Genomic DNA, 23,505 nt, shown 5'->3' on the forward strand with positions numbered 1-23,505 from the left:
GGGGGGGGACTTAATCAAATCAAGTCAGCACGCAATTCCAAGTCATGTAATATCCATTCTAATACTATAAGGGGGCGTTTGGTAGTGTATTAGCAAAAATAATGCATGCTTTAATTATATGTATTAGTAATCCCTTGTTTGGTGCATTTTTTCATGCTATGTATAACTAATGCTTATTGTGTATTGAGTAGTGTATTACTAATACCATAGATTTCTAGGTATTAGTAATGCAAAGGATTTAATACATACATTAATATGGTTAAAAACCCAATTACCTCTCAAAAGTACTTTTACATCTTTTCCACCATAATTGTGAAGGATACTTTTGTAAATAAATATTTTTATACAATGCATACTATTTTTAATACATCAAACCAAACAATGCATAAGAAATAATCTATGCATAACTAATACATGCATTACTAATACACTCTATTGGGTATTATTTTTATACACTAGGGATACAAGATTCTGCACTCAAGTAGCTTAAGATTCCAAAGCACTGAACCTCTTAGCCTAATATGGAGAAAAAGGAAAAGGCAATGAACAAGATCAGAATGATCCTCACAAATATGTATTTTTGTGAAGAGGCAGGGAATGGTTAACAGATATGTGTGTATTTCATTACATATTTACTGAAGTTACGAGGAAAAAAATGTTTAGAAGTAACTGGAGAAGCTTTGAAATAAACTGTTATTCGGAGAAAAAAAACAAATTCTTGAGGCAACACATGACTAAGATCCTATTTTACTAGTATGTTGTGTCCAATAGGCCTCAAAATATTGCAGCACAAGAATTAACTTCAGCTTATAGATTCTGGTGAAAAGAAAATCAGAGACTACTTCATTAAGCATTTAAAGTAAAATCCAAAAATAATGAGTTAAGATCAACTTTAACGAATCATGATTTTTCCAAGATGGTATACAAGTTTCTTGTAGATGACCTTCACTGAGTGCCTTCCTGGTAGATTGATGGCACAAGACTTGGGACATAATCAGCCATCCCGCAAGCAAAAAGGTAACTAGCAAATACTACACTTTTCATGTAGCTTGAGTAAGATCAAACAGTGATAAAGATAAATGAGCTCAAAAGTTATCTTCTCACTAGTTTAAGAGCTGTAAATTCATTCAAGGAGCTTCATAACAAAATTGAACCCAAAAAAATGAACTTTTTACTGGTTTTATAAGCTGCAAATTTATTCAAACAGCTTCATAGAAACTTTTAAGTGATTCTAGTTTCATTCCTTACAGGAATTTGCAGCATATACAGTTTTTCCAGTCTCCTTAATGCTTTACTCAAAAGCAAAAGTGGGATCAAAATCACAAACTTAACTGTGTCAAATTTTGGTTCCCCTTTATTCTATAGTACTACCTCGTGTTGGAGGGTTATTCCAGGTGATTGCCTTATCTTCTCTCACAAAAATTAGACTTTATGAATCTAAGCCAAGGAGAAAAACAATAGGAACCAGTTTCTCAACTAACCAGATCAATAATAACAGAAATTCAAATGAAGCATTATTGAGCACTGTTCCATTTTAAACTATTTGACTAAAGCAGCTCAAGTAATCGTCCAGAACAAAATCGAATGCCGAATGGATTAGTAAAATGTGCTTGCATGAGTGTGTATAAACAGAAAAATACAATCTATCGAATCTGAAAAACTCACATTGAGAAAATGCTGCAATTCTGGTGACTTAAGAGCTGAAGGATCCATAGAAACTTTGACGGAGCAAATCTAGTGACTTTTTCCGATTAGACGGAAGTTTTATCGATTTGAACTTTTTGCATAAACCCTAAACTAGAAGATGAACTAATATTAAATAGTTAAATAGTTGTATTGGATCGGCCCATAAGTTTAACAAGTTTTAGACTTCTAAGCCCATTAAGTCCGTAAGTTGATGGCCCATCTCGAGTCCCATGTCAAATAAGAAAGAAGTCATTTAAAAAGTATATTTTGACAAAATTGATTTTGGTTGTTACCTATTGTATTGTATTATATTGTTAGTTTGAATACAATATTTATTTTAATTGTTACTTAAATTATATTATATTGTTTAAATTTATTATTAGGTAACGACGAAAATACTCATTTTATATAACGATCGATTTGATGTGATTACCTTAATATTTTCTTCTTATGTTGTCTTTACTTATTATTTAATAATTATATTTTATCAATTACCTTACTTTTACATAATACCTCTACTTTGTATCCTACTTTTCTTGTGAGGGTTTATTATTCAAATTATGAATATGTAACATTATGTAAAGACGGAGAACAATACAATCTATGATGAAACACTATATTCATTAAAACAATATAGGCAGGATATATATTGTCGGCATATAAAAATTAAAATCACATAGCAAAGTAAATAATATACTCCTCTTATCAAGCAAAGAAGGATATATATCTACAATTGAGTCATATTATAAAAAAATGCATATATATCCTAACATAACTAATTTAACTATATGTATAGAATAAAATTACACATGTTATGAAAATGTTGGTTGTATATTCAATGGAGAGGGATAATTTAAATTTTACTTTCACCTTTATTAGATTCTTTCTTTTCCCATTCATTGAGGCCTTGCCTTTCAATTCCTTATTTTTGGAAGGAATTGAAATGCCATTTTACAGACTTCTTAGAATGGGTTGTGGCGTTTCCAAGATAGATGCCAATGGCATCGCCACACCTAATAGATCAATTCTCCCAAATTTCCCTACTAGAAAGAAACAATCAAACAAATGCAATATCCCTCCAAAAACACAACCAATGTTGTTAATGCCTGAAAATGATGACAGACTTTCCATTTCTGCTCTAAAATGTGATGTTGATTTGAACTATGTCGCACCCAAGGCATATAAAGAAGACAATGATGAAAAAAGGGTCGCGAAAATAAGGACAATGGTTGAGGAAGCGGAAAAAAATGATGAAAAGGGTAGACTACTACATGAAGATGAGGCCGAGGAGGAGGATGATGGTCATGACGATGATGATCAAAGGGCGATTAAAAAGGTTCATGTTGGTGAGGAGGATGGTAATGCTTTCCCTGGTTCACCGAGTTTTAGGGTTTATTTTACCGATAAGGATGTTGAAACAAAGAAGATTAATGACGGTATGTGTATGTACTAATAAAAAATTGATTAATTTTATGATGGCTCTTGATCGATAACATAATAATTGTGTTATAATGTGTGAAGGTTATAATAAGGTGGGCTTGAAGGACGTTACCCCAGTTGCAACTACCATATCATCAACAAAGGTGTGCATGTGATTTTCACAATTAGTTATGTTCTTTTGCATTGTTTTTTTTTTCTTTTAGAGAAAAAGCTAATTAGCCAAAAAATTCATAGCTAAAAAGGAAATGGATATGTATAAATTTTCTTTGTTCAATAATATTATCAATTATGAATATTCTTTTCCTTCTTTATTTTTTTGCCAATTCTTTTTTTCTTCAAAAGATGTAAAACATTTTTATCTTTCCATCATAAGATGGTGCATTGATAAAGATTAAAATGGAGAAGTTATATATATACACAAATCTATCAAATTATCTTTCTCGTTTCGAATACTTTCTTGCATGACTTGTTATTACTATATGTTATGTAGAGACGTTAAAATTGCTTATTAATTAGAAGTGGTAGCAACGTCTATCCATTTATACATCGTTTTTGTTTCCATCTATATTGCATCGTTCAATTTTTTACAGTGAAACTTCTTATAAATTTTGAAATCACGTAAAAAAATACTAGAAGTATAATACTGAACAATCCAAAATATTTAAAATGCATATACGGTCAAAGAAAATTTTGAAAATTAAAATGGTGTCACGTACATTTGAATGGAGTATAATATTGAACTTATAAGATTGACAATTTGATACAGGAATCAGAGTCGGAGTCGGAATCGTCGGTGGGGAAGGAGGAGAAGAAAGAAATACGAAAGAGAAGTACTTTTAGAAAAGTGCTACCAAAGAACTTGTTGAATGTTCGATCATCGTCTAACTCTTCAACTCGATCCACTGATCATCATTATCATCATAAAGTAGCTTCTTGAATCTTGATCATATATTATATGGCATGCGAAGGGGAATTATTAAAACACCTCTACACATTGCTTTGTTTTGTTTGTTCTCTTGCGCATTCTATTTCTCCTCTTTTGACTCTATATGAAATAATTATAATAGAAGGTTCTTTAAGGCTTCATGTATCGTGAATTTGAGATATGTATATATAAGTGTAACAACGTTCAATAGAACATATTATTGAATTTATTTGTAAATTAAAAGTTCTTCAATACATTTTGTTGATGTATATATATTTCTACTTGGTTTAGCTGGAACGTTCAATGTGCATAATATTTTTTCATATAATTTATGTACGTAGGGCTATCTAAGCTAAACCAAATATACAAAATTCATATAATGTATATGTATGAATATTTATACTTAAATCGTATAACGCTACAATTTTATTCATGGACGTACCATTGGACTTCTCGGCCACCTATCATATAGTATTATGTAGGACTATATCTAAGCTATTCCAAATATACAAAATTATTTTACGTGTATATATATATATATATGATCACTCAAATATATTGTACTATAATTATTCCACCTATATTTATGTCTTCTTACGGTTTTTGCAATGCTTTGTCATTGCCCATGTTATCACCCAACTTGCAAATATTTCATTAAACCATGATTAATAATATATATTTTTACTTCACTAAATCACTTAATTATAGTAAACTATATTATTTTAATATAAACATACGATACAAATAAGTTGTTTTACGTTAAGATTAGTGGTATAAATAGAAAATGTTTGGATTAATTATTGCCAGCTAGCATCTAGTTGTAGAAATTATGTTTCTTCGTTTTTTCATGAGAAGAAGGTAGGGGTATTTGACTATACTAGTAATAGTGTGTTATCCTGGTCACTCTTTTTTAAAAAATGGATTTGAAAATAATGTAATAACATAATAGGAAAAAGAAATTAAATTTTTAAGTCAATGCTACATATATACATGTCCAATGGTAACCCTTCAGAAGTCCCAAGAGCCCTAAAACAAGAAGGAAAAAAAAAAGGAATATGAAAAGGGACTTTAATAAGAGGATAATGGTTAAATATTCTTCTTTCTCTTAAAAATAATTAAACATAAAGAGAGAAGGAGGGGAATAAAATCTTCGTCAATAAGATGAAAGTGCAATAGCCAATCAGTTAAACTATTAATAACTTGATAGAATTGTTGTTACATGCTTTCTCTAGTCCATATTAAGTGGTTCATAGTTCAAAGTTTAAGAAAATTGTTACATATTTTTCCACTAGATTAGAGAGTATTTATATTGTTAGTTTAAATATAATATTTATTCGAATTGTTATTTAAATTTTATTATATTGTATTGTCAAATTCATCTGTTAGATAAAGATAAAATATTTCATTTTATGTAGTAATTACGTCAATAACTTTCTTATTTTATCTTTATTTATTTTAATATTTTCATTTTATCTCTTATCCTACATTTTATATTAGTAGCCTATTGACACACTAACTCTTCTTGTAATAATATTCTTCAAATTATTAATAGATGATATTATATAGCAATGAAAAATACTATTTATAAATTAATCTATACAAACGTTACCTTTACAAAATGATAGAATACATTATGAAACAATATTTAGGGATAATCCAAAAGACCAAAGAAAGTGTTAATTGATTAAATATTCATATTCATTGGTAGCAGACATATATATTCCGTGGACAATATTATCGGGCAATTTTGTCCTTCAAAGGGAGAGGGGTCGGAGTACAGCTTTTGCTCTCGGAGTCCTATAATCGTCCGCCATTAACAAGGTAAACAGGAAAATAGAACTTTCTCCACTTTTCTCAGAGTCTGCCACCACCAAACACCTAACAACAACTGTAATAATTAGCAGTAATAGTTAATTTCCAGATCGAGTTTTCGTGATCTGTTGAGATTATTGGTATCTACTTCTATTACCTGTAGATGTATTCATTGATCAATGTATGTTGCATCTGCTTTTCCTCAAGCAGATTTGACTTATATATTTTGTGTTTATTATTAGGATTTTGAATTTTAGCTAACAAGGACCAGACATGTCTGGAATTATAGGTCGAACAATGGCCAATAGAAGGATTTCTGATTTGGTGAGAATAAGTTACAGTTTTTTAATTTATTTATTTTTGAGGTGGATTTTGTGTATTTAAATGGTGAATTTGGATTTACGATTACAGAACAAGTTCTTGGTGGGAAGTAGAGTATTTGCATCTAGAACTTACTCTTCCGCAGTTAAAGAGGTGATTTTTTTGTTTTTCCTATCTGACTTTGTTGGTCTATATATTTGGTTGATGTTTACTGATGTTGATAGTGGAGTAATTTGATCTCTTTGTAGATGACAGTGCGTGACGCACTAAATTCAGCTCTAGATGAAGAAATGTCTGCGGATCCTAAGGTCTTCGTTATGGGGGAAGAGGTACAATCAAAGTTTTTGTTTAAAATTGTGAAAGTGTAATTTTACCTGTAAAAAAGGCCCAGATAATGATAGAGGATTCATATTGTCAACCATGATAGTTTGGTTTGAGGCATGGTTGTCCTGTTGTAATGTGTTGTTGTTGCAAATAGTAGCAACCCTAACTAGTTTGGGATTGAGGCATAGTTGTTGTTGCTAAGGTGGCTGTTTTGTTGTTATTGTTGCTGCAGATATCTGTCACTACTAATGTTTTTCATTTAATCTTGATCTGTGTTATTTTACATTAGTCATAAAGGAAAAAAATCTTAATCTCTGTTATGTTTGCTCAGGTTGGTGAGTACCAGGGTGCCTATAAGGTTAGAAATGGTTCTTTTCACAATTTTTTCAAGTCTTACATTATTATTGGCACTCTTTGCAATGAGAATCATTTACTTAAGTGTGAGTTTTTTTTTTTTTTTCAGATTACAAAGGGGCTTCTGACAAAATATGGTCCGCAAAGGGTTATCGATACACCAATTACTGAGGTTGCTCCTTGTGCTCCAATCATGAAACTGCTGCTTCTCCTTTCTTTCCTGAACATACATAATAAAATGCTTAAACCATTTTTTGTTCTTTCCTAGGCTGGATTTACTGGAATTGGAGTTGGCGCAGCTTACCATGGTCTAAGGCCCGTAATCGAATTCATGACATTCAACTTTTCCATGCAGGTTGAACTTCTGATCTCACGAAGACTTCTTGTCTAATCTTCTTAATATTTGTTGATCTATTTGTTCTTACCTTGAACATTATGTGAATATCATCTGCCAATGTCATTGAACAATTCCCGTATGTATTTTATGTATGAATGAGTTCAGAGTACCCATTAATAAGGTCGTGCTAAGAATGACGACTTAAGCAAAACATGCAAACAATTTTGATCGTGTATGATTGTTTTGGAATCTGGTTAATATTTATAACATGGAGTAACTTGATGTTTTCCTTGTCTTCTGGAAATGAGCTGATTGAATTAAATGCAAACACAATACCAAGAGATCTCGGAGGAGGGGGGGAGGGTGCAGCTTCTACTTCAGTCACTAGAAATCAAGTAACAAAATGTAGATGAGATCACTTCCATGCTTAAATTTGTGTTATACACTTAATACTCCTAGAAATCATGATCTAAAATTAACAACAGCCTGTAGGACAGGTGCTTTGTTTCTGAAGTAGTGTCAACTCCCCCTGTCCTCAATGTAAACTAGGAAATAGATTATAGGTGGGGACTGTAAATGGCTATTGATCAACTATGTAGAGGCCAACTGTGTGCGGAGCTTGTTTCCCCTGCAGATAGAAAAATATATTCCTCCAACCGTTATCTCCCTGACCAACTTTGCATCTGCATCCTATTCATCCCCCTTCTGCGAACAATGACATCTCCTGTATGCAAATGCGACAAGCACATTGGTGGTGGGTTCTCACTAAGCATGTTTTATGTAGACCGTGTTATGTTGACAAGATTTCTTGAGGCCGAGGCTTTATGCAATTTTAACCGTGTGCACATGCATAATATATTATACCTAACTTTTTGCAGGCAATTGACCATATTATCAATTCTGCTGCAAAGTCAAACTACATGTCTGCTGGTCAGATATCTGTGCCCATTGTTTTCAGGGGTCCTAATGGTGCTGCAGCTGGTGTCGGTGCCCAACACTCTCAGGTATGCTTATGACCTGAAAATGTGGTGTGCTGCGGTTTGCTGGTGTTGGGTTTCCTTCAAGTGTAGTCGAATTAAGCTACACTGTTTATATTATTTAACAGTTCTACATTTGATCTTATGTCTTTCTTTGAGGTTGGTAGTAATGATGTGCTAGCCACACTCACTAATGGAGTTGATTCTTAACTGGAGCCAAATAGCAAAATTACACAGAACTGTTACTCTAGATTTTTTTGATATTCTGCTTTCTGGTTTTGTATGGATTTTTTTTAAGTTGTTGGCTTTAGTTAATAATCTTATATAGATGGAACATGGTATGGGTATATTAGTAGACAGGGAGATGGCTTTTAACTATTTCCAAGCTAACTTGGCTAATGGATTGGTGACTGGTGTGGCACTAGATGTGAGTAAGGGTGTTTTGTATTCTGATCAGACCACTTTCCTGCTGCATGCTGAACGTTCTGAATATATCTAGTCATCTACAGATAGTTTGGTACCGTACCCGATGCTGGAAAGGTTAATTTTTAGGGTTGTTATCCATCTAAGTGATTGATATAGCAACATTGCTTGTAAAATTAGTCTTTAAAAAACTTATAAAATAAGTAGAGGTCTGTGAATACCGCCGAGATCTTTTCTGTTTGATGAACTTTGGCTGAATAAATAATTCTAAGAGCCGTGAAGAATAACAAGGGTCATTTTTTTCTTGGGAATTATCAGGGCAGTGGCTAAAAGAAAATTAGGGCCATTTCGTGAAAGATAATTAGAAACAGTATTTGCACTAAAGACTTGCGCCAGTCACTATGATTAACTTTTGCATTTTGCAACTCAGTTGCATTGATTCTTGAGTCTTGCATGGTTTTTAAGTTGCGCGCCTAATTCTCCTATTTTTATGCAGTGTTAGAATTTCAAATGTACATGTTTTTAAATTTTATTCATGACGTTCATTGTTTTATGGGTGGAAATATTGCTCATCTTGTTGATGGAAGGGAACATAATTTTGATGAAGGAAAGGACTTCTTCTTTGATAATAAAAGTTTTTTTATTCTTTTGATACTTTTTTGTGAAAGGAAAGCTTTTTCGCCTTTGCCCCTTCTTTTCGGAGTGCTCTAACGAAAAACCTGAGATAAAAGAAGATTTCAATGCAGGTCAAAGAAAGGAGGGAGGAATGTAGAATCAAATTGTCTTTGTCAATGTATCTCATGAACTTTTAGTTTCAGTCCAATAGCATCCATTTGCATATCTTTTAAATTTATTGGGTTGTTTCAGTCCGTTATTAGTTGACATTGATGTTATCTTCAAGTTCCAGCTCTCAATGTGTGTATGTGTGCGTACACCGCACACGTGTATTGCAAGTTTTTTATTGGATAAAGTTCCATGGTCCTTTCTTTTAATATTTTTGCAGTGCTATGCGGCATGGTATGGTGCATGTCCAGGATTAAAGGTACTAGCTCCGTACTCTTCCGAAGATGCTCGTGGCTTGCTCAAAGCTGCTATCAGGGATCCTGATCCTGTCGTGTTTCTGGAAAATGAATTGCTGTGAGTTTACGGGTTTAATTATTCAAAATGTTGTTTTCTTTATTTATCCTTAAAATGTATCCTCATGACTTGATTTTCATGACGCAGATACGGTGAGTCTTTCCCTATTTCCGCTGAAGCTCTTGATTCTAGTTTCTCTCTCCCCATCGGAAAAGCTAAGGTAAGTTCATCCATGTATATTTCATTGTTTTTTCTGTATTATCTTATGGGCTATTATTCCTTACTTTCCAAACATTGACAGATAGAACGCGAAGGGAAGGATGTGACAATCACTGCCTTCTCAAAGATGGTTGGCTATGCTCTCAAGGTTTGTCATAGTTTTCCTTAGCAGTGTTTGAACCATTTCTGCATGAATTCCAGCATCATCCTCCGTGACAAACTTTTGATGGTTTCTCTGCTTATACAAAAACGGTTATTGAATCCAGATGAAATATAAAATGGGTGATTAGTGTTTATTGAATCGGAGTATATCAATTAACAGAATTGTTTCCAACCAATGAAGCACGTGACAGTAGAAGGATATCTACACCTAATAGCAATTTTATCTGAATTTAAGATTATTTTTTTTGCTTGATGGATTTAGGACTATTATCACAAGTCATGAATTATTTGACAACGTTCAGATTTGAAGTGTGATTAATGGCTCGAATTTGACTGGCTTTTAGCAGCTAGCTTTATATTTTGTGTCTTGATTTGTGTTAAAAACTATTTTTGGAAGAGTAAAATTACATGTTGGGCATTGAATTGTGTTAAATTAGTAAGTGTTGATCCTCTTTCAAAAACGATTGTTGATTCGTAATTGCTGAAGTCTTAAATCCTAGTGCACAACCCCTTAATATACAAAGAATAGTCTCATACAACTTGTGTAATTCTATGCATAATGACATCTGAACTTTTATAGGCTGCTGAAATTCTTGCCAAGGAAGGAATTAGTGCTGAGGTATGACTCCTGAGAGTTCATATATAGTTTTGCTTTTATACTGGTAAGCACAAAAAAGTTCCTGCTTTTCACTTCTCATTTCTCTTCTGTAATCAGGTTATAAATCTGTGCTCGATCCGACCACTTGATAGACCTGCTATTAATGCATCTGTGAGGAAAACCAACAGACTTGTAACTGTTGAGGAAGGATTTCCACAACATGGTGTTGGCGCTGAAATCTGGTTACTCTCTTCTAACAGTCTTAGAACAAACTTGAGCTGCTTTGTTATTTTGTTTTTGTTCGTTTGTTCACCAAGGTAAACTTCCTTTGATATCAATGAAACTTACCGGATTGCATTTTCCTAATCTTACTAGTGCATCTGTGGTTGAGGAGAGCTTTGAGTATCTTGATGCACCGATTGAGAGGATAACAGGTGCTGATGTTCCTATGCCATACGCTGCAAATCTTGAAAGACTGGCTGTTCCCCAGGTCTGTAGTCAAAGATTTTCTTTGGTTGTCAGCAATTCGGCTTTTATATTTTATTTAATCATAAACTGGTGGTTTTTTTATGTCTTTAATAGTTCATAAATTTTAGATGTTACCTGTTTCAAAAAAAAAAATAGTTCATAAATTTTGGTTTGATTCTAGTTATGACCTTATATTTTGTAGAATCCTTCATCTCCCCTGTCTTGATGTACTTGTGTTGAAACTCAAACGCATGTATTGCATGGGTATTTCAAGAATCTTGAAAATACACTAAAAATTAGAAAAAAGAACCGGTCATATCAGGGCCAGATTTTTTTTTTTGAGAATGGTATCAGGGTCAGATATTTACACACATATATCGGAGACCTATCATAAATAAGTCCATGTAACATAAGTATGGTTGTTGTGATAAAATGATATGTATAGAAATTAACTGGATGAAAAAAAATGATCCACATGTCGTTGAGCTTGGAACTCTCCGGTGTCTGTAGATGATTATATCATGTTGAATTAGGGTCTGAACATCCAAGAATGACATCTCTTGGATAGGCAAGTATTCAGTGGTCCAAGGTCTGGGTAAATTCTGACTATTTGCCGAATAATGAAATGTGCAAGTTCTACAAAAAGGTTGTCCATGAACCATGTTATATGAGAGTAAATGTATAGGCACAGCATATCCACGAGATAGTGTTGTAGAAATGCAGATGATAAGATGAATAGGTGGTTATACAAGATTGGACATGATAAACAATGATGACATCCTACATAGGGTGCAAGTATCACACACACAGGATAAAATGAGGGAATGCCCGAGGATAGATGTTTAGTGACCTTTCTGTTGGTCTAAACTTCATTTATTTTGTTAGCCACTTGATTATATTTAGAGATCAAGTCATCAAACAAACCATGAACAGGAGCTGATATTTTTGCTCAGCTGCTGGTATTATCAGCATCCCATGGATGTAAATTAATGAAGCACACCTCACTTTACTTGATTAAAAGAAAAAAGAGAGAACTCCTGAGATAGTTTGATCTTGTCCTACTTGGACCTCTAATATGTGTACCCGTCTGTAGGTGAGGTACTCCAATGATTGATAGTTATAGAAAGAAGAAGAGGTAAACTTAAAATCATATGGAGGAAGTTATGTCAAAAGACATAATTTCTTAGAATAAATATGGATTTGGTTAAGAATATAATGGAATCAAAAGATCCATATAAGGCAGATCATTGGAAATAAAATTTACTTGTTTTTATTATGCTTAAACTGGGTCAGTGTTTGGCAGGATTTTTCTTAGATTGGGTACAGACTTGTCTGTTCGTGCAGGGACAATAGTTAGATTTAAAGAACCTCTTTACTTTAGAAGACATTATTTAGTATTGGTATGAAATTGATCAGCATAGAGCTGAATGAATACAAATGTTTGTATTCTTGATCTTAACTAAACTTTGGAAATTGAGACATTGTTGATTAATTGATTGACCAATGGAATAGTGCAATGTGTCTCCGGTATATCAGTCTAGGAGAAAAAAATTGGAGAGTAGTTGGAACAAGTTACCGGAGTTTTAGTATGATTATCTTAAAGTCATATATCATGTCCATGCAAATACACAAATAATGTGCATGAAACTTGAAGGTATAAAGAGTTAATACCTGAATAGAACAATGGAGAATACTTCTTCCCATATTTTATTGTTGAATTGCATTTGAAACTAGATGTTCCATGTTTTCCTTCATATGAACACATTCATGATGTGTTTGAGTTTTCTGATACAGGTAGAAGACATTGTTCGTGCAGTAAAGAGGGTTTGTTACCGATCAAGTAAATAAATCAGTTCCAATGGCTGCTGCTGCTTAGACTTGGTCCAACAAGGTCTTGATTGATCCAAAGCACTTAACTTCTTTTTGTGGATATCAATTCTTTATCCGCCTTCTGGAAAGTTTAATTGACTGTAAAACCAGCCAAACTGGTAAACTAACGAATGAAATCTGCTGCCAGATTCTTCAGCCACACGAGGAAATAGTTCTTGTAGAAAATAATATTTACAGCTTCTTTCCTTTTTTGGTGATACGTTCAAGAAAATGTTGTTACAAGAGAATACATGCGTTCAGGGAATTATCAAACTGTTGTGCCAATGATTAAAGTTTCTTCTTCGTCCAATTATCTCGTAACTGCAGTTGTTGCTATAAAATGTTCAAGGGAACACCAACTCTAGGTGGATAAGCAACATGGCTCCTATTTATTTGCTTTTTAGACAAGTGATATGCAATATATCTTCTTAAAGTAGTTTAGTACTTCTATTTTAAATTATTATACTTTCTAGTTTAAAGTTTTAAAATCTGTTGAAATTACTTACTTTGAACTATGTAAAGTAACTTAAGTATTTTCTTCCACTACTGCTAATTCAATCTAACTAAACACTGTAACAATTTACCAAACAAGGTTAGTTCTTCCAGAGACTAAGAGCCCGTTTGAATTGACTTAAAAGTTGGTCAAACCTACTTTTAAATCAGTTTTTGACTTCTGGAAGTGTTTGACAAACATAAAAAATAACTTAAAATATGTCAAAAATGACTTAAAATAAGTTATGAAGTATTTGACAAGGTAAAAAATTACTTAAAATAAGTCAGAAACCAAAAGTAGGTCTCCCCCTATTTTTTATTTTTCGATTTAAAAGTTATTTCAGTTTGACTTAAAAGCTATCTTTTTTAAGTCAATCCAAACGGACTCTAAATGAAATAGTATACTTAGAATTTTCACACATTCTAGGCTTTTCAAGTTAAGTTTAATTAAAGTTTAGTGGGAAATATCTCTTTGAAAAATTAGCTTAGGGTACATTAACTTGATTTCTTCACCTTGAGAGGGAGCCAGCTCCTAAAATACAAGCAGTCAAAGGTGATTCAAGATGATAGATAGTAGAATTTAAATAGAAAAAAAAACTGTAAGAAGTATGTAATGCAGTTCTAAGTTTCAGAGAATAAGAGGTTATGAGCAAGAATGTAATACAGTAATTTAGCAGAATAAATTTACAAAAGAAGACAGCATTAGGGAAGTTTAGGCTGAACTATTTAAATAACATTTCACCCGGAAAGTCCACTTCCTCCCCATGTTTCATATGCAATTTGCTTGATATTGTAAAAATGACATCAGAATCTTCACAGGATGTGAAGCTATGTCAACAGCAAACCATAAAGGAGACGGAAACAAGATTGCCAAGCAACAGTATAACCGAGTGACTCTATTCTGGTCATCAGGTTTTGCTGGAAGGCTATAATTGTCTTATCAACATATGAGTTGCAGTAGAAGGGTTCTAGCTGGACAACAGCTTTTCAAGAGCCATGTTTTCATCCCAACCATTTGCTTCCAAAGTACTCCTAACTTGAGCTTCAGGAAAGCCCATTTCCACAAGCTTTTGTATCTGGGGGATTAATTGCACTCATTCAGTAGGCATATTTGGACGCTGTAAATAGATCTTGAAAGAACCGCAGAAAATACAATATCTACCCACGACTTAACAAAAATTTTCTGTCTACTGTAAGTAGCCAGCAGAAACTAAAACTAAAAGAGGAAACAAAAGCATGTAAGAATTGCACACCTTCTCATCTGCGGCAAGTGTGGATGTTTTAGCAAAAGTTTCAGTCCAGTAACGAGCTGTGCCGACAAAGGTCTGATGGTCTCTAAGATACTGCAACAGCAAGAAGTAGAGTGATCAGCAGAAAAGAAAGTTTGTGAAGGAAGAAGGGATGCAGGACACAAATAAGGTCAAGATTCAAAGGGAGGGGAGGGAGNGGGGGGGGGGGGATAATACTGTATGTATGAAGCACCTGTTGTGCAACAACTGCATCTTGTGGATCATCAGGTTCAGGAGCAGAAAGTAATGCTTGTATAGAAAGGAGAGCTGTCTTGAGAGTTAGCGCTGGGCTCCACTGGTCCTTCAGGATGTCTAAGCATATTGCTCCACTTTGACTACTTATGTTGGGATGCCTTCAAAGGGAATTTAATACATAAAAGCACTTGAATCATAATTTCACTAAAAGGGAACAGGAAAAAAGACCTTTATCATATACATTAAAGGGGCTGCTTTGACACTTCAATTGGATACAGTGTGGTGTGTTCAAGGCCTATGTAAGAGACAGTTGTTTTACATTGCTCGTACTCTCTTTTGGTGTGATAACTGTGGTGTCATAGCCAGCTTGACACCTCGGTTAATTTCACGGGATTTGAACCTAAGATCTCATGGTTGTCAACCCACTTCATTGACCACTAGCCACAACCTCGGGTGGCAAATTGCTCGTGATTTTGGTGGTTGGTGTGTACGTCCGGGGAGCAGAGGCTGTGTACAGTGTGATGGGGTATCTGTGGCTATCAATTCTATGGTGAAAATACAGGTTGAATGATAGATGTGAGAAAGTTTTATGTTTAAGCTCCAGTGAAATGACCATGATGATCTCAGTGCTCTGTTAGTGTCTTTAATATTAAGGAAGTAAAATAGAGGAGTTCCTATGATATATTAGGTGGCCATCTGAAACTAGCTATTAATTGCATATGCGTGGAGAATGTGTGGGGCACTTAAAAAACATAAGAGATGACGATAATGTCATGCTTGTGGTTCCTTGAGAAACTATTTTAGGATGTAACAGTAGCAACACTGAACACACCAAGGCAATGCCAAGTACGTGCAAGTGGGTTTCTCACCTCTGATGAGTGGTGATGCTAAAGATTGACTTAAGTCTTGTGATTAAATTACAGTTTAACAGTGAAAAGATTACCTATTGAACCTATTTGATGAAATTGAAAACTTGGTTAAGTGGCATACTCAAGCCCACCTAGAGGAAGCTAGCCTAGCATTAAACATGTTTTCATCAGAGCATATTCAAGTAAAGATTTCATTTATTTATTTATTTGGGTGGGGTGGGGTGGGAAGGTAGGACAACTTGCTGATGTTAAACAGGAAAACTTCTTCAATTATACGTATAGAACAAGTAACAATAGTGTGAAGAATCTAAGCTTAAAGTTAAAGAGTACACCGGAGGTTAGAATAAAAGGATAGGGCTAGGTCAAGTGCAAAGGGTGAAATGTGACTTTGGTTACAAGTTCAAGCCTTTCACCATAATAACTAAGCTTGGTCTTTAAGTGGAGAAGGATAGACAAGCGGGCCTATTGTTCCCGTGTTTTGAAGGCTACGGTTGATCCTAGGGGTTGGCACCAGAAGGATTTCTTGGTAAAAAAGAAAAGAATAAAGAGTATGCTAGACTTAATCAAATTGCGGAGGAAGTCCATTTTAACACTGTTTAAGCTGAGAGACACAATTATACTTTGCAGACACAGATGCATAACGAGTTTAGAACTCAAAAATGGAACTCCTGTTAAATAACTTTTGAGCATTTAAGAAATGATTATAAACCTCAGTTTATAGAAGGAATATTTTGGTTCTAGAATCCTTTCATCACCCCCCGCTCACCAACCTCCCACAACTTAAATTTATACTGGATGATTCTAAATTATCAAGTAATGTAAATGCTCTGATGTCTGACTACATCACTTGAGTCTACTATAGAAAAGTGTAAAGTAAGGAAATTATTAGTTGTCAATATTATACAAGAGACGGTACCATAGTTGCAATCATTAACAATTCAGCAGGTTATCTGCAACTTGTTTATTCCTTCCTATTACAATCTAAGTTAGCAGTTCAATGTATGAAATGTTGTACAGGTATTGCTTCAGTTACCACAAAGGAGAAGAAAGAATAGAAACAGATGACAGAGCATGTATGTTTTCTCATACCAAACTTTTGTGGCGAATTTCATTTTTGGAGGCTCAAATGGGTAACCATCTGCAAAGACAAAGCTTCTTGATTTAGGAGGCATACATAAAAACAGAGTTACTGCTAACAAACTTTAGGGGGCTCCCCATTTCAAGTGTCTGACTGAAAATTCATGACAAGTTAAGGGGTGAAAATAGCCTTTTTCAAAAATGGTAATAGTTGTATTCATAAACAACATAACGATAGTGCTGGAATTTTCTGCCTAGACTATCTTCCTTATCAAAATAAGATTGAGCTCCTCCAGAAAGTACATTTTCTTTTCTACAGACACGAGGAAACCTCGGCCCTTTTACCTTGTCATGTTTTTTACCTACCATCAAGCACTCAAGATGATTTTCAGATGTCACCAACAATGTGAGTAAGCGGACTTTCACCTAGTATTCAATACCTATACAAGTTTGTTTTCAAAATGATTCATGCAAGGAAGCCAGTAATAGGAGGTAAATATTTCAGTACCAACAGTCGGAAGACCCTTTGGGTTATGCATATTTGATAACAAAGAACAGCTTTGAAATATGAGGATCAACACTTGACATTATCAAAACAGCAGAAATAACCCATACAAAAACTGTTGTAAATTAAGAAAACACCAGAGGTATACAATTAATATGTCAAAATAATAACAATAAACAGTGCTCCAACCCATCTCCATTCAGGTCTATATACTCATTTAAGCTCTTTTTTCGCCCATTAAGGAAAACAATAAATACAAGGTATATAGTTTTAAATAAAAGCAGATTTGATTTCTTCTTCTTAAATATTGTGCCATTATGGGTATAATTGAAAGTACATTTGAGTTAAAATGGCTGTTCACTGTGACAATGACATTGAAACCCTTCCCATACACAACAAATTAAACAAATAAACAAAATCTATCCGTAATTCTTTCATATGCCACACTAACTGAAAAAGATTCATTTTTTACCTAATAAAGACTCAATAACACACCCCCATTTATTGATACACTAATCCAAATTCAAAACCCTAGAACCCCCAAAAAAAACACAAAACACACCTTCAAAATTCGTATAAGAATAAAAATCCCCTTTTATATGCATCCTATAATTGTAAAACGATTTTAAAAAATAGATTAAGAAGCGATTGGCGAGGGTTTACCAGTAAGAGTGATATCGATCTTGAAAGTACCGCCTTCATAAGGAGTACCAACAGGACCAGGGATTGTACCAATCAAGTGAGTGAGACTGTCACCTTTAAGGGTAACATTAATTCCAGAAACCTGAACATCTCTGTTACATTCATGGAGCTCCTTTTGAACCCTAGCCAAGTCCACCATTTTTTTTTTCTCTCTTCCAATTTGATTCCAAGTTTGGTTTATGCAAAAGTCGCCAGTGCTTTTTGTTGGAAGATGGGCTGAGAAGCAATGGAGTAAAGTGAATGAGATTTTGATAAATAAAAGAGAGGGCAAAAGGGTCAAAGACAGTCCGAAACTATTGAAAATAGAACAAAAATGCCCATTGTTTAGTTTTTTTAGTCCAATAATGCCCCTTAAATATTACTCCGTAAACTTGGATCGTGGTGTAGCGGTGAGATTACTTTCACCCTTAATAAGAGATTTCGAGTTCAAACTCTTGATATATTATGGAAAAAATTCTTTTGGGAGCCTCACCCCCAAATGGGTTCTCTAATGGCAATCCAAATTTAATTTGAGGCTTCAATATGAAATTGAATGAAAAAAATAAAAAATAATTGATTCAATTTATACCTATTGCCTTTAACGGACTTCAAGTTTGATGTGTTTTTTTTTTTTTTACTTGTAATAGACTTCAACTTGGGAAAAAGAATATTCCACTTGTTTTTTTACTCTTTTTTTTTTTGCCTTTATTAAAAATGTACCTTTTGTTCTTTTTAACTTTTTCTACATAGAAGGTAAGTATATAGGGGTGTTCACGGTTTGGATAAAAATCAATTCAAATTGAAAAATCAAATTAAACTGATTTTATTTGGGTTTGATTTTAGATTTTTGAAAACCAGAAGTATTTGGTTTGGTTATGGTTTTATTCAAAAAAATTGAAGAAATAACCAAACCGAACCGATGAATTATATACATATATTTTATTAATATACATACTTAATATATTATTTTTATAAATAATTTTAAAGATCTTATATATGTTTTCATTAAAATTTCTTTATACTTAACTTATTGAAAGCAAGAATGCCAAAGGCGAAAACATTTATCTTATCGATTTCATATAATATGAGAGTTTATGACAATTCTTTGTGGGACTGAAAATGTTATTGTCTCTTCCTTCTAGGCCAATATAGTGAATTTTAAAGTTTTATTGATAGTAAATTCAGTGATCGAAAGTTCGGTAATTTAAGGCATTCTAACTATTTTTTGTTTTGAATGGATTGTTGTCACTTTTTTCACATTTTGAATGGATTGTTTCTTTTATTTTTGTGTATGGTTAATAACCGAATAACCGAACTAAACCAAACCGAAACCGATAACCACCAAACCGGTAAATGTATATTATATTTGGTTTGGTTTGGTTTTGATAATTTTAAAACCGATTAAGTTTATTTGGTTTTGATTTTGACCAATAACCGATTCAAACCAACCCGTGAACACCCCTATTAAAGCATATATGTGTGGCCTAATTGTTACTATTAATAAATTTATTTTTTAAAAAAATGAATTCAAATTTCAACAAGAAAATATAAGGAGTAATTCTTTTCATAGATGCCTATTTTTTTAGAGGATAAACTTTTTTAATAATATATTTAAGTAACAGAGTGACCAATAAGCCACCAAGAGAAAAGAGAAAATATGAGGTACTGAATACATATCGGTTGAATACCTATAGGTAGATGATAGCGGGTTTTATAAAATAATTGATGGACAAACCCCTTTTGCATAAAATAAATAGTATGATCTTGAATTTTATAAGTAGATTTTTAGATTTTTTTTTTAATCAATGTAGTTTGACATGTGATATTTATCACATATTATATTTTTTTAATTATTATTGATGTTTACCATAAAGTCTACCTATAATTGTTGTTTAAATATAATGTGAATTATTTTTACACCTTTATGAAATTAAACTCAAGGAAATATATAGCGTAATAGCACTCACCCCTACGGACACATATATATTGGTGCTAATGCTAATAATTGTTGGCATAATTTTATTCAATTAAAGATACAAATAATGTATTAAAATGTTCACTAAAATTATATACAATGCATGATCTTAAGTACAGTATAATACAACTATGTGATATTGAAATGTTACTTGATGAAAAGATTCTAATGAGACATTTCATCTCCCACATAGAGATTGTTGAACTACTTTTATTTATTTTTTCCTTAAATTCAAACTTTGGTCTTCCCTCACCAACCTACGTGAATGAATATTTACCTCGTGTTCAGTTCATTTTAACTACTAATTATTTATGATTATGTAATTTTTAAAATTTATTGATCGAATTAATTCAACTTTACGTTTGAAAGGATTTGCTTAAGAAAAAATTTTCAAGCTCAAATCTGAGATCACTAATTTCAACATAGATGAATCGTATCTATCCTAATTCCTATTGAACTACATGAACCTTTCGTTCACCTTGTTCATGAGTAGTTTAAGTGAAAATGCTTTTTGCTAGCACCTTTCTAGTGTTAATAATAGTTGTGATTTTTCTGTCAAAATTGCGCAGCTAATTAGGTAACCAAAAATATGTTATCAATCCGTACAACATCGACCACAACTTTTTGGTCGTCAATTTTGACTCCTTTTGCCATTTTATTTTCATTAATGAACACACATTAATTTACTATCTTCTCCATACTTGTTTGTTTTTTCATTATTTTTAAGCAAAAAAGAACTTACAATTTGACTGCATTTCACTTATGTCTTTGTCGATCTGAGTAAGGGCAGACACAGACGTGAATGAAATTATAACCAGTCTTTATTTTGAATGTCAGTGAGGTGGTTAGAAGGGGTAATATAGGAAGAAAAAATGTTACAAAACATAACACCATTATCACAACTTATTTTTTGGTTTTGTAATTTGATGTATTCCGAGGTGAAGGAGTCAGGGGCGGAGCTAGCGGGATACTAAAGAAGTCGATCAATCATCATGAGATGCAAACTCGTGATATTATGATTCGAATCATAATAATTTAGTTAGGTAAAGTATTTCAGTAAAGAGGAAGTCATGTGAAACTCGTTTCCACTTAATCTAAGGCTAATTTTCATAATATTGACACAAAAAATGATCAGTCATTAGTAGCTACCTACCATAAGTGAAGGCTAGTATTTTTATAGTATAGAGAACAAATTATGACAATTTGAAATGTCATTTTCTTTACCCAACAGTACTTTTAGCACTCAAATACATTTTTTGTTTTCCATCTATAAATAGAACCACCAACTTCTACTCATTCATTCACTTCTTGTTTTTCTTTTATGTTTTCTTGAGATCCCAAAAAATGGAGCCCAAAAATATGCAAAGTTCACCACTGAAACCTTACAAATATTTGTTGGGAACACAGATTTTGTTGAGAATTTTGGCTACAATATTCACGTTGGCGTCTACTTGGATTATTTTAACCAGCAAACAGACTGTTACTATATTTGGCCTTGAGATGGATGCACGCTATAGTTATTCTTCAGCTTTCAAGTAAATGAAAATCTAAAGCAAATATTTGTGTTTTTTTTATTGAAAGTTCTGAATTTTAGTGTGGTTCTGTGTGCAGGTTTTTTGCTTTTGCAAATATGATTGGATGTGCCTTCTCTGTTTTGTCTCTGTTTCTTGCCTCTGTTTTAGGACATAAAGGTCTTGTTCCAAAGAATTCCTTTTACATGTTCCTTCATGATTTGGTATGTACAACTTTTACCTTTATTGTAATTGATTTGTTATGAAGGTGCTCGTATTCTCCATAAATGTTGATGCACCTATACTTTCAAAAGAGTCTGAGCAACTTGTCTTGAAATCGTACTACAACAATAATAACATACTCAGTGTAGTCCCACTAATAGGGTCTGAGGAGGTGGTGTGTACCCGTATACGCATACCGTACACCCCTACCTTGTGAAGGTGGAGAGGTTTTTTTGATACACCTCGAGTCAAGTAACATATTGAGGGTCTGGAAATAATACCTTTTTTTTATCACTCAATATTTTCCAATACCTTTCTTTCCCCATCCTAGAATTTCATACAATATTTATTTGTCCATAGTATATAAGTTTGTTATGTCATGTAAGAGGCATTGATTGTCGTGCTGTCTCTTCATTTGGTTCTATTCTTATGATGAGGCTTAATCCTACACTCACTTACAATGCATTTCTCAAGTTATATATAATTATTATGTTGGGATACTGATGAATCTTGATGTGTACGGGTAAGCTAGCTTTCACACACCTTTTCCTGTATCAGTTATTGTCATCGTTAAAAAATGAAAATTAGAAGCTAGAGACTTAAAAGTGGTAGACGTTGGAATAAATGGTGCTAGCTAGTATGAATGCATGACCTTTCCTGTTGGGCCCTTTAGGACCACTTAAACACCAAGTCTTTGGATTGCCGCCTTGACATTGTAAAAAAATTTCACACTATCAAATATCAATGAAATATAACCTTTCTTATTTTTAGGTTATTAATCACATAATTTATGAATAGTTATCTGTAGTTATATTTAGCTCACATAATAGGAGATTGTAAAATTCTGCTTACACCTATCCCAATTTATGTGGCACCGGAATGAGTAATAGTTACACTAAACTCAAAATCATGTATAAACCAGACATTTGCATTATACACTATTTCTATTAGTATAAAATTTGAAGCAGTAATGTGAATGTTGGAATTTTGTGGTGAGCACAGATTGTGATGGCAGTGCTGCTAGCTGGATGTGCAGCAGCAACAGCAGTTGGATATGTGGGGAAATATGGAGAGATGCACTCAGGATGGATGCCCATTTGTGAACATGTTGACAAATTCTGTCACAAAGTAACAAATAGTGTCATGCTTTCCTACTTTGCTGTGTTTTTCTACCTTTGCCTCACCATTATCTCAGCAAATCAATCCAGACAGATCCAAGTTTAACATTTCAGAAATATCATTTTCTTAACGATACATATCAGAAGTTGAAACAAAAGAACAATGATGCAAGGGTATTCATTAAGGGCTTCCTCAGGCCAAATGCGCGTGCGTTGTATGTTAGTTTTTGGCTCTACTGTGTACAACATATTTACTGATATATCAATCTTTTAGTTTGTTTACTTAGTCATGTTCTTTCTCATGTTACAAATTACAATTACAATTAATCACAACCAAAAAGGAGCATTTTATAAAAGTTCAACGTAAAGCTTCAAAATCTTCTTGTAATTGGAAACTATCAATCCCTTATAACCAAAAAGGAACTAGAAATCAAAGCCAAATAATTTTTTAAAAAAAATAGATAATGATCATTATTAGCGCATTCTGGCTGGAAGAGTGGGGGATAATGGTTTGTTTGATCAAACATGGTTCAAGACTTCAAAAGTGTAATTTTCTAAAATGATATAGTAATAATTATT

At 33.2% G+C, this 23,505-nt stretch overlaps 5 protein-coding genes across 6 annotated transcripts in view; 3 read left to right on the forward strand and 2 right to left on the reverse strand.

Moving 5' to 3' along the window:
* Positions 1–1,809, reverse strand: part of LOC125873050 (mitochondrial import inner membrane translocase subunit TIM8) — a 2,413-nt gene extending 604 nt beyond the window's left edge. Inside the window, exon 1 of the mRNA XM_049553903.1 lies at positions 1,666–1,809. Within this exon, the coding sequence (XP_049409860.1) occupies positions 1,666–1,713 (48 nt within the window). The 5' untranslated portion in view covers positions 1,714–1,809. The remainder of the gene's footprint in view (positions 1–1,665) is intronic.
* A 761-nt stretch (positions 1,810–2,570) lies between these two features.
* Positions 2,571–3,347, forward strand: LOC125873049 (uncharacterized). The gene is made up of 2 exons (XM_049553901.1): positions 2,571–3,122; positions 3,208–3,347. The coding sequence occupies exons 1-2, from the start codon at positions 2,630–2,632 to the stop codon at positions 3,279–3,281; spliced, it is 567 nt and encodes a 188-aa protein (XP_049409858.1). The 5' UTR covers positions 2,571–2,629; the 3' UTR covers positions 3,282–3,347.
* Positions 3,348–5,757: 2,410 nt separating this feature from the next.
* On the forward strand, positions 5,758–13,240 carry LOC125874018 (pyruvate dehydrogenase E1 component subunit beta-1, mitochondrial-like). 2 transcript variants are annotated; one of them, XM_049554824.1, is made up of 15 exons: positions 5,758–5,872; positions 6,106–6,187; positions 6,275–6,337; positions 6,433–6,513; positions 6,840–6,866; positions 6,972–7,034; positions 7,131–7,217; positions 8,078–8,203; positions 9,603–9,736; positions 9,824–9,896; positions 9,978–10,043; positions 10,638–10,676; positions 10,773–10,897; positions 11,031–11,145; positions 12,918–13,240. In XM_049554824.1, the coding sequence occupies exons 2-15, from the start codon at positions 6,137–6,139 to the stop codon at positions 12,969–12,971; spliced, it is 1,104 nt and encodes a 367-aa protein (XP_049410781.1). In that variant the 5' UTR covers positions 5,758–5,872; positions 6,106–6,136; the 3' UTR covers positions 12,972–13,240. The 2 variants fall into 2 exon arrangements, with proteins under 2 accessions (XP_049410781.1, XP_049410782.1); XM_049554825.1 differs by having other exon boundaries at positions 5,865–6,003.
* Positions 13,241–14,084: 844 nt separating this feature from the next.
* On the reverse strand, positions 14,085–18,340 carry LOC125874283 (ubiquitin-conjugating enzyme E2 27). Its single transcript, XM_049555136.1, has 5 exons — positions 18,083–18,340; positions 16,927–16,975; positions 14,967–15,126; positions 14,738–14,827; positions 14,085–14,560 (listed from the first exon to the last, which is right to left on the reverse strand). The coding sequence occupies exons 1-5, from the start codon at positions 18,258–18,260 to the stop codon at positions 14,453–14,455; spliced, it is 585 nt and encodes a 194-aa protein (XP_049411093.1). The 5' UTR covers positions 18,261–18,340; the 3' UTR covers positions 14,085–14,452.
* Positions 18,341–21,367: 3,027 nt separating this feature from the next.
* On the forward strand, positions 21,368–23,205 carry LOC125873665 (CASP-like protein 1F1). Its single transcript, XM_049554547.1, has 3 exons — positions 21,368–21,610; positions 21,687–21,810; positions 22,811–23,205. Exons 1-3 carry the CDS (start codon positions 21,420–21,422, stop codon positions 23,030–23,032), a joined length of 537 nt encoding a protein of 178 aa, XP_049410504.1. The 5' UTR covers positions 21,368–21,419; the 3' UTR covers positions 23,033–23,205.
* The last annotated feature ends 300 nt before the right edge of the window (positions 23,206–23,505 follow it).

This window comes from Solanum stenotomum, chromosome 8 (assembly GCF_019186545.1).
Source record: "Solanum stenotomum isolate F172 chromosome 8, ASM1918654v1, whole genome shotgun sequence".
Taxonomy (NCBI): Eukaryota; Viridiplantae; Streptophyta; class Magnoliopsida; order Solanales; family Solanaceae; genus Solanum; species Solanum stenotomum.